This window comes from Aedes albopictus, chromosome 2 (genome assembly GCF_035046485.1).
Source record: "Aedes albopictus strain Foshan chromosome 2, AalbF5, whole genome shotgun sequence".
In the NCBI taxonomy this organism is placed as follows: Eukaryota; Metazoa; Arthropoda; class Insecta; order Diptera; family Culicidae; genus Aedes; species Aedes albopictus.
Window position 1 is genome coordinate 47,131,485 of NC_085137.1, and position 19,103 is coordinate 47,150,587.

General features: G+C 42.7%; 4 protein-coding genes across 22 annotated transcripts in view; 2 read left to right on the forward strand and 2 right to left on the reverse strand.

Moving 5' to 3' along the window:
• Positions 1-19,103, forward strand: part of LOC109421509 (uncharacterized) — a 486,639-nt gene that overhangs the window by 262,366 nt on the left and 205,170 nt on the right. The gene's annotated exons all lie outside the window — the stretch shown is intronic.
• LOC109621292 (zinc finger protein 14) lies at positions 36-8,505 on the forward strand. Of its 3 annotated transcripts, none has more exons than XM_062849636.1 (6): positions 36-180; positions 1,109-1,172; positions 1,235-2,217; positions 7,264-8,103; positions 8,167-8,285; positions 8,349-8,505. In XM_062849636.1, the coding sequence occupies exons 2-6, from the start codon at positions 1,127-1,129 to the stop codon at positions 8,395-8,397; spliced, it is 2,037 nt and encodes a 678-aa protein (XP_062705620.1). In that variant the 5' UTR covers positions 36-180; positions 1,109-1,126; the 3' UTR covers positions 8,398-8,505. The 3 variants fall into 3 exon arrangements, with proteins under 3 accessions (XP_062705620.1, XP_062705619.1, XP_019930920.3); XM_062849635.1 differs by lacking the exon at positions 36-180 and adding an exon at positions 646-934; XM_020075361.3 differs by lacking the exon at positions 36-180 and having other exon boundaries at positions 647-1,172.
• LOC134287579 (tigger transposable element-derived protein 1-like) lies at positions 3,249-6,415 on the reverse strand. 4 transcript variants are annotated; one of them, XM_062849645.1, is made up of 4 exons: positions 5,707-6,415; positions 5,552-5,639; positions 4,061-4,714; positions 3,249-3,999 (listed from the first exon to the last, which is right to left on the reverse strand). In XM_062849645.1, exons 2-4 carry the CDS (start codon positions 5,568-5,570, stop codon positions 3,707-3,709), a joined length of 966 nt encoding a protein of 321 aa, XP_062705629.1. In that variant the 5' UTR covers positions 5,571-5,639; positions 5,707-6,415; the 3' UTR covers positions 3,249-3,706. The 4 variants fall into 4 exon arrangements, with proteins under 4 accessions (XP_062705629.1, XP_062705628.1, XP_062705627.1 ...); XM_062849644.1 differs by having other exon boundaries at positions 5,552-6,415; XM_062849643.1 differs by having other exon boundaries at positions 4,061-5,639; positions 5,707-6,414.
• Positions 11,816-14,146, reverse strand: LOC134287573 (zinc finger protein 678-like). Its single transcript, XM_062849627.1, has 3 exons — positions 13,977-14,146; positions 13,282-13,925; positions 11,816-13,035 (listed from the first exon to the last, which is right to left on the reverse strand). The coding sequence occupies exons 1-3, from the start codon at positions 14,035-14,037 to the stop codon at positions 11,890-11,892; spliced, it is 1,851 nt and encodes a 616-aa protein (XP_062705611.1). The 5' UTR covers positions 14,038-14,146; the 3' UTR covers positions 11,816-11,889.

Consider the following 19,103-nt stretch of genomic DNA (forward strand, 5'->3'; position numbering starts at 1 on the left):
ACAAAATGGGTTTTCAAGGTATTTGATTAAGAATCACATTAGTTACGTGGGTTAGGTGTCACATCCATCCGATATGTTCAAATTAAAACGTGTGCATAATCAGAGTGGATATGCATCTTTGTTTCCACAAAGGCGCTGGAAGTTTTGATCACGAACAGGAAAAAAGCGGAAGGGAAAAGTGTAATTCAAGTGGAAAAATCTGAACCTGGAATACTGCTGTTCAATTACAACCATGATATTATACTGTTACACCATACTGTTCGATTAAATAATTACATTACAATTATCAATTAATGATTATGTTTTGTGCGCAGGCCCGGATTAAGGATTGTGGGAGCCCGGGGCCCGAGCGGTTGTGAAGGCCCCTCGGAGGTACAAATGCGATGAGCAATACAGTTTTTCTTTGTTTTTGAGCAGTATTTGAACCAAAATTGGTTTTTGTGAGGGCCCCTAAAATGTGGGGGCCCGGGGCCTTGGCCCCCACGGCCCTCCCTTAGATCCGGCCCTGTTTGTGCGAAATCGGTTCAATTGAAGAAAACCAACCTCTCAAGAATATGAGATATCATTAAGAACAAGGTATGTGGAGTACACAGCTAAAAAAATCTAGAGCACCATTTTTTTGAACTATGTACTCCACACACCTTGTCCTTAATGATATCTTATATTCTTGAGAGGTTGGTTTTCTTTAATTGAATTGATTTCGAACAAAACACAATCAGTAATTGATATTTTCAGCCAAATCCGTTGAACGATTCTAAAAAACGGTGCTCTAGAAAAATTAAGAAATGTATTCCAAATACCTTGTCCTTAAGTTCAATCAAAGTGTAGGTACCTACCAACTACAAAAAAAATCTTGGAAAGCGCTCGATTTTAAGCTTCATATTGTGATGATCTCTTTTCCTACACTCACTATAGAGTGATATTTTGAGGAATGGTAAGATTTGCAAAGATACTTGTTTCCCTCCGGCTTCACACCGACCAAATACTGTTGTTGTTGTTATGTTATTGATAGTCGGGGACTGGCACTTTATTCAGCATAAAGGGTTTTGACTATATGAATAATTCACTAATTATTAATTTTGCAAATATTTTTGTTATTGAATAATAGGGCAGTAAAACTTCAGCGATGGATTTCCAAAAAAATGAAATAAAGGAAGAGTTCAACGAGCAAGGTAAGTTATTTTTATGTTTGTAAAACATAATAAGCATTATTTATCATGTATTTATTTCCCAGTGGAACATGAAATAAAAATTGAGTATCAGGACTATCAATCTGAATCAGATCTAAGCGACGATCTAAGACTGAAAGAGACTCCATCTCCATCATTGGGTCATATCAAACAAGAGCCGGAACTTATTCTGGAGTCGGATGAACTGCCCGCGCCAGACGAGATCGTAGTTCAAACCAAACCAGAAAATCCCGTTATAAAGCGACTGAATTTCAACCCAACGAGATGCTACATCTGCAAGCACAACTTCAAGGACGAGGCAAGCCTGGAGATTCATCTTCCGTTGCACACCGATATGATTCCGTACGTTTGTGAGGAATGTACGAGCGAAAGTGCCCATCCGACGAAACTCACTTCGCTGGGTCCGCTGCATCGGCACTTTCGGTTGCATGCCACGAATTTTAAATGCCCTAAATGCCCCAAGTGGGTTCAAAACGTTCAGAGACATGTGCGAGACTATCACAACCACAACGATAAAAACCCTCAGTTCGACTACAGCTGCAAGATTTGTGGGAAAATTTCCAAGAGTAAAGCCTATTACGAAAAGCATCAGCTGTACCATAAGAAGAGGAAGGAAAGACGATTCATTTGTTCGTTTTGCAACAAAAAGTTGAAATCCAAAGTGAATCTGGTCTGTCATGAAAGATGCCACACTGGCGAGCGCCCATTCCAGTGCAAATACTGTCCCAAAGTGTTCAAGACGAAGCAAAACATCGAGAGTCATGAGCGGATACATACCGGAGAAAAGGGTTTCCGCTGTAATGTCTGCTGTAGGGACTTCCGGACCAATCATGCGCTGCAAGGCCACATGATAAATATTCACGGACGATCAGCTAGGAACAAGACCGGTGAACTGGTCGAAAGCGCCGTTACATGCCAAGAAGCGGACGAAATCAAGGGTCAATCTGTTTATGTTAAACAAGGGCTGGATTCCACGTCTGAAACGAATAAGATGCTTCCAGAGCAGGGATCAATAAATGAAGGAAAGGTAAGTGGCTGTCCACGTGATAAGATTGTATACAGGGTGTTAGGTTCCTGAGTGCAAACTTTTTAAAGGGTGATAGAGGACCATAAATGGTGAAAAAAATTGTTCTACGCATATGGTCAAATCTCAACCGTTACGTAGTTATTGAACTCCCCATGTTTTTCACTCTTATTGCCTTAACTGGCTATAACTTTAAAATGGTCAAACTTATCGCAGTTTTTTTACCCTTATTCGAAAGATTATTGAATTTTCTATCAAATGGCATCTTTGAACCATTTGATTTAGTTAAATAACTAAGTTTTCAAGAGCAAAATAGCTAAAAATAGTGTTTTTTCATTTGTTTTTGTCAATTATCTTTGAAACATGCGTAATGAATTAAAATTCATTCTTTGGAAAAGTTGTGGCCCCTGTTCCACTCTACAATTTGTTCTTTGACGTCAAACTTCTAACTCTTATCGTTTTCTTGCAATTTTCATTTAAATGTGCGGCACAATGCGCTAAAAAGTGCTTACCATGACGATTGCCAATTTATGATCTGAAATGCGACGTTTAAATCAAAATTGCAAGAAAACAATAAGAGATAGAAGTTTGATGTCAAAGAACGACTTGCAAAGTGGAACAGGGGCCACAACTTTGCCAAAGAAAGAATTTTAAATTATTACGCATTTTTCAAAGATACTTGACAAAAACAAATTAAAACACACCACTTTTGAGCTATTTGGTCAAGAAAACTTAGTTATTTAACTAAACCAATCGGTTCAAAGATGCCATTTGATAGAAAATTCAATAATCTTTCGAATAAGGGTAAAAAAACTGCGATAAGTTTGACCATTTTAAAGTTATAGCCAGTTAAGGCAATAAGAGTAAAAAACATGGGGAGTTCAATAACTACGTAACGGTTGAGATTTGACCATATGCGTAGAACAGTTTTTTTCACCATTTATGGTCCTCTATCACCCTTTAAAAAGTTTGAACTCAGGAACCTAACACCCTGTATAAGACTTTAATCTTATGTTCAAAGTTAATGTTAATGTTAATCTTATGTTCAATGTTTACCGTGCCATGCCCTAATACCGTGAGGTTAAGAAGCTGTCGATCTTAAAACTGATGTAAAAAAAAATATTCGCTGCAATTGTTTGTCACAATCGCGTTAAATTATTTCATGACGCATCTATATTGATAGAAAATTGCATTAAATTACATTAATTACATACAATTATGAAAAAATACGATGACGTACAACAAGACGATATTCCTAATACCGTGATACGTTTCCAAACACCGTGTATGAAAATTCCAAATACCGTGACCCTATCAAATAACCTCGAATGGTAGCGCAAACAATAAAAAATGAACAAAAGTACAACAAAATATTACGTAACAATAATTTTATTGATAATATCGATTACATTTTTGAAAGTACTTGGGGATATAGAGCTCCTTTCAGCGGATGCTCTTCCATTTAGTTTGTTTTTTTCTGCTTCTTGTGCTGTTACGGACCTTTTTTGTCGGTTTGTAGTTTTCTCTTAGCTTGTCGTTGAGTTTTCTTCATTTCCTTTTCTTTCAACGCAGCCGTTTTGATATTCTCGATATTTTCCAGGTACTTGTCGTATGCCTCACTAGTAGCCACCGATGGAGGCTGTGGTTTCTTTCTCGGCCTTTGTGAAACCCTCTGTTCAATGTTGGGGATGCAGAAAATCTCTCCCAGAACATCCACTTGACGCTCAACTGAAAGCTCAATTGAACGAAAAGACAAATCTAACGGCATTTCTTGTATAGGTGAACCTGCAAGATAAAAAAAATATGTTAAATATAGAAGAAAATTAGTTTTAATATATTATATTACTTGGGCCTTCGATCCAACCTTCGAAAGGAGGCTCAGCATCAAGGGAGGATCTCATTCGTGCCTGTACAGGACAATCCACAGTTGGAGTTAGCACCGAATTGTTTTGTCCGTATTTGATTTTTTGCCACACTTCAAAAAGGGCAATTTCTTCCGTAGTACCTAACCACTTGCCAGAAGAAATACTGCGGTTGAAAACGTCCACTTGTTGTTGAGTCATATAGTTCTGAATATCTATTAGCAGATTTCCTGGACTCGCAACCGTTTGTGGATTTTCAGGAGCGTGTACATTTTCTCGGCACTCTTGACTGGTTTCTCCATGTTTAGGTGGCTGTAGGAGCGATGAATAATCAACGGCTTCCGCATTCCACGGGTGTAAACCACATCGTCGAAATCCGTTGATTAAAGTTGATTCCAAGTTCCACATTTGCTTGACGGCTTTGTGAAGTAGCGGAGCAATTTCACTACGCGGGAGGTCCGCGTGATCGATCCTCCAGTCAACTAGAAGCTGGTTCCAATATTCCTTGAACGGACGGAAGAAACTTACGTCCAATGGTTGTGTGATTTGTGTCGTGTTAGGCGGCAAACAGATTAGTGTCAAGTTCTTAGCTTTGCAGAAAGCGATTGATTCCGCAGACACGTGCGATGAATGTCCGTCTACAAATATGATAACAGGAAAGGGGATTTTCTCACGCAGCAACCATGGGTAGAACACATCTTTTAAGTAAGCGGCAAAGGTATCTCTCGTCATCCACCCGGAGTCAGTTCGACCGGCGGCCCAACCTTTTGGAAGCCTCTGAAATATTTCACCAGGCATCCTTTGTTTGTATGGGAATAGAACCATGGTTGGCGCAAGCATACCTGCAGCATTCCCGGCGAAAAGAGCAGTGTATGACTCTTTTTCTAAGTTGCCGACCCGTGAATGAACTTGATTTTTATTTGATTCTGCCAGCAGAACATCCCGTGTTGGAGTAGTGCGGACGGCCGTTTCGTCCATATTGAAGATTTGGGTCGGTTTTTCCATTATGCTTTCCAGATGTTTTTCCTCGATATATGCGGTGATTTCTTCGAACCATCGCTTGATTTGAGCAGGAGTTACACTGGCTCGACACTTTGATAAGGAACTCGCAACTCTGCGTGAAATGTTCGGGTGGCGTTTCAAAAAACCGGCAACCCATCTGGGTCCGAGGATTCCGTTTTTGAATGGGTTTTTGATCTTGGCCAATTTAACGTACTTAGCAACGAACATTCTAAGACGTTTTGTGTTTAGAGGAAGTCCGGCTTTGGCCATATCAATCAGCCATTTGACCATACGTTCCTCATTCTCAAGTCGTATTACAGGCGGCGCACCCGGAGGCTTTGAATATCGCTGGTTTAGCTTGTCATGGATTGTACTCTCTGGAATTCCATACAAACGCGATGAACCACGAATAGATCCTCCGTTCCTAACTCTATCCAGGGCTTTGTTCAATTGGTCCAGTGAGTATAACATACGTTTTTTGGGAGCCATCATCAAGTAAATTCGATCCGCGGTATTAGGAACTGCTATGCATGGTGATGCCCGAATACCGTGACAACAAATCTGTGGAAAAATATACATGAATATCATTTATTGCTTGCAAATTTGATGCTTAATGCAAATTACATACCTTTCACCACAAGGGAAATGCAAAAACAATCAGAAATAGTTAAAAAATAAACAAGAAAACACGATTTCAATGTTGCGCACAAACTTAGCCACTTTTCTAATGGACGCCTACGTTTGACAGTTCGCCGCATGCGCTTTTGTTTATGTTTTTTTTCGTGGGTTGTGAGCATCAAGTGTCAAACCAGGTACGTGTCAACATTGTTTTCAATACATCTCAACATTTTGTGGCAAAAGTTTTACTAAATTACATGAAATTCTTGACAAATTATGATATTTTGGTGGCAGCCACGGTATTAGGATACACACGGTATTAGAGCATGGCACGGTAGTTGATTTAACTCAGAAACTCATTATCTATCGACTATTCGGTTGGGCCGAATCACCTTGGGTACCGGATATAGAACGACTTTTTGATAATGCGAAGTGAAACAGCGTGTTTCTAATACTACATTAAGCTAAAAACTAACTTTATTATAATAATCAATGTCGCTTATATAGGGGAAATTACCTATTATCGGCCGTTTTGTTCTCTTCGTCTTAGGGTTTTTTTTTAAACCTATTGAACTCAGAGTTTGCCTCAAATGATTTGAATCAAATCCTTCCCAACCAATGTGAATTATATGGCCAAGTTTCAGGCAATTTGGCTGACAAAAACCCCCCATGACGAAGAAAACAAACCTGCCGATAATACCCAATGTCACCCTATCTTCATTATACAATGCATGCCATGAGTTCAAAAGTTTGAATATGTAGTTGAAAAGGTTTTGAATTCAATTGGTATTCAACTGAATACTTTTCTTGTTCGGGTCGTTAAAGTGTCGTGTACTCATGTGAGCACATCGTATTGTTGTGTCAAAGATGTAGCAAGAGAGATGCGACATTGATTGTAGCGGAGATGAAATGATGCTACACGGATAATCCGGATTTCCGGGAATATGCCTTTATGCAATATTGATATTTATATTGCTGGGACTAGGATATCTGAAAGTGTTTTTGACCAGCCATGACCTCACGGGAAGCCTGTTCCGAAATGACAACTTCAATGTCAAGACGTTTTATGATCTAAGGCTGGTCAGAGATTATCTGCTGGAGCAATTTTAGGATTATACCGAATATTCTCTCTATAGATAATGACTTTGATGCCATCATTGTTATACTGTAAGCAAATTCCTTTCGCGGTCATTGCGCATGCCGGGCTTTGGCGCAGTCTTGTTACGCGCATCATTGACATTTGCCTGAAATCTCCGCATATCGTTCCGATTCAGATAAAGTTCGTAGTTTGACCGTCAGTCAATTATGTAGCAGTATTCGTAGCTCAAAAGTACAATCTGTGTGACAAAGAAGGGTCGATGACCATTAGACCTAGTGGACACCGTTTAACCCTCCTTGTGCACCAAGTCAGCGAGCTGTTCCCAACATGATGCATTAGGAAGGTTACATAATAAATGCTCGAATTGATTGTAAAACCGGTATATGATGGGAAATATTAATTCGAGGGTTATAAATTTACTTGTCCGCACTAAAAATATTATTCTCTTGTCTTGATTTTAATTTTCAGATCCAACTTGTCAACCAATTTAAATGTTACATCTGCGAGCAAGTTTTTAACGATTGTGAAAGCCGTGACACTCATCTCTCAACGCATCTAGATATGCTGCCTTACAAGTGTGTCAAGTGTTCGAAAGAAAGTGATTCTACGGAAATGTTCATTTCAATGAACCAGCTTCATCGACATTTGCAACTGCACGCCCATAATATGAAGTGCCCTCAATGCCCATTCTGGACCAGCACGAGCGAACTTCTGACCGCGCACATCAATGAAAAGCATACCAAAAAGGACCATAGTATGAAATACACATGTCAAATATGTGGAAAACAATTTACGAAAAGTAATTTCACGAAACACATGCGTAACCACAAGGACAGGGAAAACGGACGTTTCACGTGTGCGTTCTGCGGCGCTAAGTTCTGCACCAAATGGGATCTGATTCATCACGAACGAAATCACACTAACGAGCATCCATACCAGTGCCGGTATTGCCCAAAGACTTTGAAAACGAAAGGTATTCTAGAACGCCACGAGAGAACCCATACTGGTGAGAGACCTTACTCATGCCAAACGTGCGACAAAACCTTCGGATGGCTGAAGTCACTCCGAGCTCACATCGAAGCTTCCCATACGGCAATGGTTTACAAATGCGAACTCGAAGGGTGCGATTTCACCACCCCCAAGCGGAGTACTATGGACTATCACACGGCTAGACACGAAATGAGGCACGTTTGTTCGTTCTGCACAAAACGATTTCCTTGCAAAAGTGCTCTGGCCACACACGAGCTGATTCACTTGGGCATCAAGGACTTCCATTGCAAGCAGTGTGCGAAGAGTTTTCGAACAAAGGTTGGATAGTACCTAGAGAGATTAGTATGATTTGAAGATAACAAGTAAGTTTATACATTTCAGTCCGCTCTTAACAACCACGTGAAATTACATAACGATATTCGACCGTTTGTGTGTAAAACGTGCGGAACTACTTACGTTCAGAAAGTGCAGCTCCAAAATCACCTTACCAAAAACGTTCAGTAAGTGTTGCATTTCAAAGATTTCACATAATGATGATCTCCATTAATTTTCGCTTATTTCAGGTGCCAGAATGCTGACCAAATGGAATTTGTCAGGTCTAAAAGCGGTTGATGCTGTTTTCCAATGATGTCAAGACGCAATGTTTTCCCTTCCAATCTGAGTAAAATGCGTAGTTTCCTTTCTAGCCAATAAGAAACAAGAAAATTTTGAAATCCCAGACTTCATGTAAATGGCATTCTGATTTCAGCGAAAATTACCTAAAGAATCTTCTAAGTTATTGAAACAATCCGTCAAAGAATTCCCGAGGAAGTTTGTGGTAGAATTCTTGGAGGCATTCCTGAAGTAATCCCTGGAGGAAATAAATAGAAGTTCGACTGATATATGTGATTTTAGCCACCTACTTTTATCGGCGCTGCAGTCTTAGGGAATCAAATGACGAGTGTGCGCGCGCCGTGGTTCGAGTCGGTTCCGAATTTTTCGCTTCCCATCGGCGCTAGTTTCCAATACACTTTTAGTTGATAATAAATATTTTCTTTCATTTTTTGCATTTACACAAAAGAGTGAAAAATGTTAGTTCGGGTTCGCCGGTCGAGAAAAAATTCGGGCGCCGACAAGTGAGTCGCGTTCAGTGTATTTCTGTGTGGAAGAGACTAAAGGTTTCTGCTCCCTAGTGGAGTGGAGACGCGCGATAGAATTTTCTTTTTGGCTAGTTCTTGCGTCGAAAAGTGGTCGGTTGTTAACGGCGGTTTGTGTATATTGATCCATTGTCAAATCATATCACCAACCATAGGTGACTCCCGGACTGACAATGTACCTTACCCTACTAACAAAAATTCCTTCCTGAGACAAACGTGGAGATGCAGCGAGTCGCGGTCTTTATAACAACGTTTGTCTTAGTCTTACTAACATTCCCTTCCATCCTCAATGACCGTAAGGACGTGGCCGGCGCCGTTATTGACCTTATTAAAGTTGAGAGCTCTCGACCTGTGTACATTGAGAATAGTAAGCTAGTCCCAAGCCCTATTCATTGGTTCCTTGTGCAATTTCGATTGCTCTGGTCAATCACGGAGTAGCAACTACGAATTGTGCGGTCATCTATGCTCATGCTCATGCAGTCTTGGGGAATCAAAACGACTGTTTTGTCGTTGAAGTCCTTTAAGAAAACTCGAAACAAGATGGAAACGTCGGGACAAATCGTGGAATTTTGGAGGAATTTCGTAATTAATTTTCAGAAGACTTTCCAAAAAGCCCCCCGAAAGATTTTTTGAAACAATCTTTAACCCTTTAATACCCAATCCCGCCTTTAGACGGGGTATAGTTTGAGCATTTTTGTAATTTTTGTTTCGTGGAAAATCATTTTTTTTTATATTTTTGGCTGATATTTAGGACTGTTTTGTATATCTCAAAAGGATTTTTGGTGTATTTTATAGCGTATTTACATTTTTTTTAAATCATTGAAAAATTGATGTTTTAGTCACCTTTTAGAAGTCATTGTTTATTTTGTATTGAATCGCTACAATTAACATATTTTAATTTTTTCCCAAATCATTCTATCCTTGTTTAATAGTTTAAGGGAATCGAATACACTCTAAAATTATTTTCCTTAAAATTACACGGAAAATAAAATTTTCTGTGAAAAAATATAAAATAATAATATTTCAACAATTATCATAAAATCTCAAAATGTTTTCATCTCAAAAAATCCGTTCCCCAAATTGGCTTCCAGGAAAAATATAAAAGTGTGGGGATGTTCAAAAATAAAAATTAGAAAAATCAAAAACTGAAATTCACGAAATCGAGAATTAAGAAGAATCATCTTCCAAAACATGTTTAAATCGATTTTAGATGACGAAAAATGATATTTAGATCAAAATCAAAAATTTGGGTATTAGAGGGTTAAACGGCTTTCTGAAAGAATCGCTGAAGAAATATTGGATTAAATATCTTGTAAACACCGCTAGCCATCATGGTTTCCCATAGCGGAAATCATCATGGTTACAGGTCGCAAGCCCTGGTTAAGTGTGGAACGTTTTGATGGCTGTGATCCCTGACCATCATGTAATCAAAATCCCAGGGATACTAACGTGACCCTACTGTTGGGTTGTGGGGGTTGCGTGTGGGGTATTGACAAGCATTGCTATGGATCGTTAGGGCTGAGCAGGAGTGGGGAATGGATCTACGATTGCTTAATTGCGATTATACCTACTAGTATAGCCGTGGTTCAACAGTGGTGGCGCTGCTTTTCACTTGTGTTCGGCCTAGGTGGTTTGTTTAGGCGGTGCGGGTAGGTCTGTATGTACTTCGTACGTGCAGTGCGTACGGCTTCAGCATTGTGATTTCTTGGGTAGTGTAGGATAATTGGGTTTGGGACTGAGGGGGTCGTCATTGATTCTGCCGACACCATTGAGTGCTCATTGTTGGCGGTTGTGTTGGCGACGATTTCTTCAGCTTTATAATCTCATTTATACCACGCACAAACTTTGGGAAGAGGGACTGCTTTGTAATATGTACAAGAGAGGGATTTTAACTCTGCGTTACGGGTTGGGTGAGGTCATGCAGATAGAAGCAACCCAGGTGACCGTGCGGCTCGGGTCGTGATGGATGCATGAGTGCAGTGTGTGTGGGGTGCGCTACCCTGTGGGTGCAGTTGAGTCCGGGTTGGAGTGGAAAGAGACCCTTCTCTACCCTAGATCGGTTTCGGTTGTACGGGCTGGGTAGTGTTTGTCTTACTTGTGACGTGTTGTGCGTAATTTGCGGCCCGAGCTGCGTGGTTACTTGGGAAGTATTGTGCTCTGTTATCTAGATTTTGGTTTTAAGGTAAAGCTACGGCTGGGCTGTGCCTCGGATTTGTTGGGCGCAGGTCGGGAGAGCTGGTGGCGGTTTGTGCTGGAGGGTTTGCTCGATTGGTTATTCACTGGTGGTGGCCAGTCGATCGACTGTTCGCGCAGCCTGTCATTTGGTTCTTGGGATTTGTGCTCTCGAGGTTGGGGGCGTTGCTTCATTGTATCTTCGTATTTAGTATTAAATATTCCTTGTAAGATTAACTGGCTATTATGTACAGGCGCTTAACTCATTCTATTTCATAGATTGCCAGATTTAAGGGTAATGGTTCAATATGGTGTTAGCAAACAGAGTGGATTAGAACGAGTTGGCGCCTACAATACACCAACACTAACACACATACACTAATACTTACACGCACACATGCACCTACAACTAGCTGTAAAAGACCAGTGGGCGGGACAATGGTGCCTACCCAACAGTTGTAGGTGGGGTGTTTGGCTTAGCTACATGACTTGGTCCGGCAAGCCCATAAACATCAAATGGTAGACGTATTGCCTAGTGAAAATACAACGCAGATGGGCGAAAGCCAGGGGATGCGTTGATAATAGCAGAATAGCAGAAATATTGGAATAAATATCTAGTAGAATTCCACAAGGAATTCCTGGACGAATTTCTGAAAGTATTTATGCAAGATTTTTTGAAGAAATCCATAAAAGAAAATGCCAAACAAAAGTGTTTTTTTTAATTTGCATAGTACATATTTTACTTTTCATATACCTACTTAGATATAAGTACCCTATTTGCAAAGCGCTTTGCTACTTAAACTTCCTGGCCAGACTCATTCTGCTTTGTCGGCACGTCATCTGCTTCAGTGCATTTTACTCCCTCCTGATTTCCTTCAATCTGCAAGGATTCGTTCCCATCATTTTTGCCTCGTTTCTTTTTATCCGCATTATGCATCGCGGCTTGATGCCTTCGCACTAGATTCGGTTCGGCAAACCGCTTGCCACAATCGGCACACACGTATCGCTTCGAATGGCGCGCCTTGTGGCGTGATATCGACGTACTGCTGAACGTCTCGTAGCTGCATCCCTCCTTCTTGCACTGGAACATCTTACGCCCATCCGGCGTTATGATGAATGGATTCCGCTTCAACGCCGAGGGCTCTCGCGCCATGTGGAATCGCTCCTGGTGTTTCCTCAACGTTACACTATCCCGGAAGGCACGCCCACAATCGTCACAGAGGTGGCAGCGTTCGTTCGTGTGGATTCGCTTGTGGGTCAAGAGGTTGCAAGCCCTGCTGAATCGCTTCGAACAATACGGGCAGGAGAAGTTCCTCTCGCCGGTGTGCTTCCGTTTGTGGCGTGTCAGCAGTAAACTCGATCCGCATGTGTCACCGCAAACGTCACACCGATACTTCCCGTTGGCTTTGTACCGGTGGCGTCGCACGTGGGCCTGATACGAACGCTTCTGGTTGAACGTCTTGCCACAGTAATCGCAAGTCAGTCCTTCCGAACCGGTCATGTGCATGCTCCAAATATGCGTGTATTGACTACCGCTGGATATAAACCGTCGGAAACATTTTGGGCACTTGTACGGTAGGCGATGCATCAACCGGTGTCGATTCAGCGTAATCACACTCTTGGACAGGACTGGCTCCTCTTCGGTGCTACAGGTCTCGCACCGATGAGGCACCATTCCGATGTGAACGTTCAGATGTTCGTCTCGCTCCTCCAAGCTGGAATGCGCCGTATCACAGATGTAGCAGGTTGTTTGAGGGAATTGCGCCAACATCTCTGCGTTGGCAGTCGCTTTCCTATCGATACCGTTGAGCGGATTCTCAGGACGTACTTTTTTCTTACGCTGCTTTGGTTTGGCTAGCTCTTTCCACGAATAGACGAATTTCTCATTTTTAACTTTAATCGTTTGATTGCTTGACTGTGCCACGGTCGGATTTTTAGGATCCTGGAATAAAGAATAGTTTAATTAAAAAACAGATCGGGGATTTCTCCGGAATAATCTATAGACTATGTTGTTGCTTATTTATGTACAGCTTCCGCTCGATAACTGGGCTTTGGTCCAGTTATCGGGCGCCCAGTTAAAAAGCGGTCCAGTTAAATAGCAGTCAGATATCCAGCGGATGCTGTAGTTTAGAACAACAGAGTGTAACAACCAGCCATTTTAAGATTTGGGTAAAAAAAGGATTCTCACCTGTGCGTCATCTAATTCTTCACTTTTTATGTTGGTCGTACTAATACATTCCGCCACTAATTCTTCTGGCATGGTAGATCCGTCTAACTCCTCATCGAGACATTCATACTCTTCGAACTCCAGCACTTCTATCTTCTGGTCTTCGCTTCCTTCTTCCACCACCTCTTCGGACAAAACTTCCATCCTAATGCCACCCGTATCATTGACGACCTTGACCTCCATCTGATCCACTCCCTGATCTGTCATCGTTGTCGTAGTACTACTCTCCAGCACGTTCCGGCTTTGCTTCAGCACTTCATCCGTATAGCTGCCGACCACCGGATCGAATTGGGCGTAGTATTCAACCAATTTCCCCTCCACGGCCATTTTCAACAGCAGCTCCGTGGAGTTCAAAAACTCCTGCCGCACATTGTAGGCAAAATCCAGCTTGGTCATACAGTTGGAGCAGATCTTGGTGGGAAAGAGGGCATTCGCTGCCAGTTCCACTCCCGTCACCATCAGCAGCATTTCCATCACGGTGACGTGTTCCATCTTGGCCACCAACGGGAGCAGGAAGCTTTCCGATCGCTTCAGGCACAACCGGCAGAAGCGATTCCGTGAGGCAAGGACCGCTGGCGGATAGGTGGGTTCGCTGGAGGCCATCACTGAAAGGGGAAATGGATAATCGAAGTTTGAAATATTAGCTTAGTACTCACTGTCTGCTTGGTAATGATCTTCATAGTAATGCGTTTGTTCCTCCCCCGAAGAACCTTGCATTTTGAGGGCGATACTCGGAGGATTTTGAACCGTTTTAAGATAAAATTCGTCTGCACTTTAATGTTTTTCGAAATAAATAAAAATAAAACAAAATCAATTACAGACCCTTGTAGTAAATTTCAGATCACTTCTTCTTCTTCTTCTTCTTCTTTCTACGCCTGCCCAGCTGTCAAACTAGGGCAAGCAGGGATGGCACAGCTGTATCAGCTATAACGCCAACGATGTTTGTTTATAGTCAATTGACTTTCGCTGTCAGGGCATTGCAGTTTCATCGATTATCCAGTCCCTTTTGGTATCTCTAGATTTTGCTGTTGATTTCTTTTAAAAAGCTGACTACATCACGGAGAAGGTCGATGTTTTTCCGGTCCCAAACATTGTAAATGTTGCAAAAGTTGTCCAGTCCATATTTGTTCCTTGTCGCAGCATATTTTACGCAGTAGAAGATTATGTGTTCGGCGTCTTCAGTTACATCGCAACTTTCGCAAATACAATCGTCTGCCAGTTTCATTTTAAATAACCAGTAGCGTGAAAAATCGTGACCAGAGAGTAGCCTATTGAGAGTGCGTACTTCCTTGTTATTTAGATCTAACTTAAAGTGCCAGGGTCTATGAGGGATAGTGTTCTGTATCTGAAAGTACTTGCGGCCCTTTCCAAGCTCTGACGAGTAGTCCAGATACCATTGCTGAGCATCCTCCTCGCTGCGACGTTGGAAGTACCAAACCGCGTCATGAAGCAGTATTTTGTTGGTGCAGATGATGTCTCCTTCCAGGGCCTGTTTGGCCAGTTGATCCGCCATTTCATTACCTCGCACCCCCGTGTGTCCTGGTATCCATTGGATAGACGTCATCGTTGCGGCCGCCAGGACCAAGATTTGGTTGATCAGGTAATCTCGCACTTTTTTGTCCATTTGATCCAGAATGAACTCGCAGCCAACCCTGGAATCCGTCATTATGACTCCGTTGGATATACCATTACGATTGATGTACTGTAGCGCTATGAAGATTGCTTGGATCTCCGCCGACATGATACAGACGAAGTTAGACAGTTTCAAGCTGAGTCTGGTGTTGCTTGGCTCATGGAAAACCCCAATTCCGCATTCCATACCATTGCTTGACGCATCTGTATAAATAATAGGACGATTTCGATATTTTCCGTGGATCAGAGACAGTGTAAGCTGCCTCAGCACCCTGATGTTGGTCTGTTTTTTGGGCCACAGTTCCTCATTCAGTGTTGTTGAGATGTCCACTGATCCTGATAACGGAGTCGCTGAAACTGCATATGTCATGTCCTGGAATATTTCTGCATGTTGTGCTGCTATTTGCTCGATGTAGGTGTACCTCTTCGATTCGTCCAACACGTCGCAGTTGTTGATCTGCTCCCATACAGGAGTTTTCCGGTAACAGTGCTTGACCACCTGCTTCCCAACTACCTTCAGCCGCCTGAATTGAAGCGGAGGCTGTGCAGCTATGGCCTGTAAAGTGTTTCTAGGTGTTGTTTTGGTGCAACCTGTGATTCTTCGTAGGCAGGCGTTATTGATAACATCAATTCGCTCCAAATTAGTTTTGCACGCAGAGCTGTATATACTAGAACCATATTCGATGAAGCCCCGAAAGAAAGCATTGTAGGCCATACCAAGTGTCGCTGGGTGACTGCCATACTTGGTACCGCTAATGACCTTGAGCATATTTAGGCGATCGGCCGCCTGCTTGGAGAGGTCCCGTAAGTGGGCGCCGAACCTTAGCGATCTATCTATCAATAGTCCCAAGTATTTATGGAAGTTGACTGTTTCTATCACATCCGTGCCAATATGGATATTCAAAACCTTCGGAGAGTTCAAGAACAATATAGCCTTAGTCTTCTGCGCGTTGATGGTGAAATTCAGCTCATCTGCTGCCTCCACAAAACGTTCCATGAACTGGTTACCTCGTTCGTTGATTTCTTCTAGGTCTCGTCCCTCAATCATCACGGCGAAGTCGTCCGCATACTGAACGAGTTCGACACCTTCTACCCGGATACTATGGAGATTGGCAGTATAAATATTAAAGAGCGTCGGTGACAGTATGTCTCCTTGTGGAAGGCCTTGGCTAACATGTCGTGTTAGCGTATCAGCTCCGACCTGCAACTGTATTTTCCTGTCTGCCAGAAAAGCTAGCACCCAACTAGGAAATTCTGGTGGAAGTCCAAACGATAACATGCATTGCTCTAACTTATCCAGTTTGATTGCGTTGAACGCATTGGAAAGATCGATGAAGATTATCGCTGCAAGGTTCTTTTCCCGTTTAGCTAGGAATAATTTGTTCGTCACGTATTCCAAGCAGCCAACTGTTGACATTCCCTTCCTGAACCCAAAAGATAACCTCGGAAGAATGTTTCTTATTTCGATGTGTTGTTGCAGTTTTTCTAGCACGGCGGCATTCAAAATCTTCATCCCACAGTTTAGCATAGACAGAGGCCTAACTCCTTCTATTGATTCGGGGTCCTTCCCCGGTTTGGGAATTGCTACAACCTTGATGGATTTGAGATTTTCCGGGACAACGCCTGATCTCCAGATATGGTTCATGTCCATGATAATGGAGTCTCTCACTTCAGCGTTTAATAGTTTCAAGGAACTATATGCGATCCCGTCTGGACCTGGGGCTGAATGAGAAGACTTTTTCGACAAAAATCGGATCCAAAAGCTGCTTGTTAAAATGTCATAGTTAGGAAGATAAGAAGGTATGGGAGCAATGTTAGTTTCAAACGGGAAGTATTTGTTCAAAAACTGCTGCGCCATTTGCAAATCATCGTGTACTAGTACATTCTCCCTTTTCTTCTTCTTTCCGGTGAGTTTGCCTAATTGATTCCAGATGGTTTTTGCTGGAGTCCGAGGATCGAAGCTGGCAACGAATTCCTCAAACCGTTTCCGTGAAGATTCCTGTTTTTTCCTTTTGAAAATCGTTTCCTTTTTTCTCAGATCCAGTAGTGATTCCAAATCTCCACTGCGGTTGAATCGAGTTCTTGCTTCATTCTTCTCGTTCCATGCTAGTTCCACCTCGTCGCTCCACCAAAATTTAGGCACGTGCTTGTCCGGCTGTTTGGCTTTTTTGCTGATGATTTTCGATTGCCCCTGTAGGTCGGAATAGCTAACAACTTCATACACACTGATTTTGCTGAATTCCTCTGCCACCTTGGTTTTATTGATGAAATATCCGTTCGGTCGTCGCTGGGCCAGCTGTACAACGGTTTCAATAGCAAGATGTCGACTACCTATTCCATAATTTAGAACCTTCATTCTAGCATCGTCAAACAGCCCTGGAGATACCAGAACAAGGTCGATTGCAGAAGGCGACTTGTTGAGTTCAACCGGTACGAACGTCATCTGTCCCTCGTTCAAAAGAATGTAGGCTTCGTCGTTTATAAGGTCGAATAGAGCTGCTCCTTTGTTATCTTGGTGCCGAGGGTCCCATGCGGAATGGTGCGCATTGAAGTCACCTCCCACAAGAACCTTTCGGTAACCTCGTACAGCTTGCAGTAGGGATTCCACTCCTTGTTTCAGGGCAAAATGGGAAATATTGGGTGCTGCATAGACCGACATCACAACAATATCATGGGCTACTATCAATCGTGCGACGGCTTGAATTTTTGGTAAGTTCGGTAACGTTATCCCTCTAGATTTTAATTTTTTGTTGATTAGGATGCCAGCGCCTCCATAACCGTCGTCTCTCGAGTCGAGGAAAGTGAAAAACCCTGGCACGCTATATTTGCTACTCTCTAATTCTATCTTACTCCAAGTTTCTGATAAAAGGACTACATTATAATTCTCAATGATCAATGCTCTGGTTAATTCTTCTTTATTTTTCTCAAAACTTTGAATGTTAAGCTGGAAAATCTTTATCTCTTCTGTTGGCATTTACTTACGATTGCTATTTCATTTGCGAATTAGATCCGGACTACGACTGCGATCCCTTCGGTGCTGCGAAGCATGTTTCCTTCCGCTGCTCGACATGAACATATCTTCGTCCACCGGCTCCGTCGAACCCAAGGTGGGAGCTTGGTCGCCACCGAGTTGCTGCTGCAGTTGCACCTTACGTTGCTCTTCCATACGTTGAGCCCAACGCTCGAAATCCGTCACTTTAAACGTGTTGAATAGTGCTACACCATTCTGCTCCTTCTCCTTGTCTCCATCCACTTTCTTCTTCTTCTTCTCCGCGTACACTTGCACCTGATCCGCGATGTTTACCTCCGTATTCGTACGCTTCGGCTTCTGGGGGCGATACTGCTGAACATTTTTCGTCTTGTACTGACCAGCCGACATCTCTGCGAATGTGTTGGGTAGCGGTGGGAAACACTCGGCGTTTTCCAGCAGTTCATATCGGTTCTCGGTGAGAATTGGGAATTGCTCCTTTGCTTCCATGAACGTTAGCGTGGACTTGGCCATGATCGTCCTGATGTTCCTTTGCCGTTTTTTCTCTGCACACTCCTCGTCCGACGTTCGGTGGTTTGAGTTGTCCTTGCAGTAAAGACATTTCGCCTTGTTGGGACAGTCTCCGAATTCCAGTCCTTCATGTTGTTGCGTGCAGTTCGGGCATCTTTTGCGCGATCTGCAGTTGTCGGTTGCGTGATTGTACCTGAGGCAGTTCAGGCACAACACCGGTTTCGTGATGAACGGCCGAACCGTATTGATGCAGCAAAAGAGCCGCACCTCTGGTGGAAGGGTACTCGCACGGAATGTGACGCTGATCCTGTGTGCCTCGATCTTCTTACCCGATTCATAGCGATGCAGCCGATTGATTGCCAAGATTGGATAGCAACTCGAAATGTTTTCCTGGATTTCTTCGATGGTCATGTCCGTCGGAACGCCGGCGACGACTCCAGACACTGACACGAAACTACGTGGGATGTAGGCCTTGTAATTGTTATTGCGCAGCATCTTGTCAGCTTGCATTTTGTTGGCAGTCAGACAGCTCCTCAGGAAGACAAGCACCTTGTTTCTTCCCAATGCTCGCATGTTCGTGATGTTCTGCTTGTACTCGTCGATTTTCGATAGCACTTTCCCGAGAGATAACTTGTTGATGCGGAGACGGCCC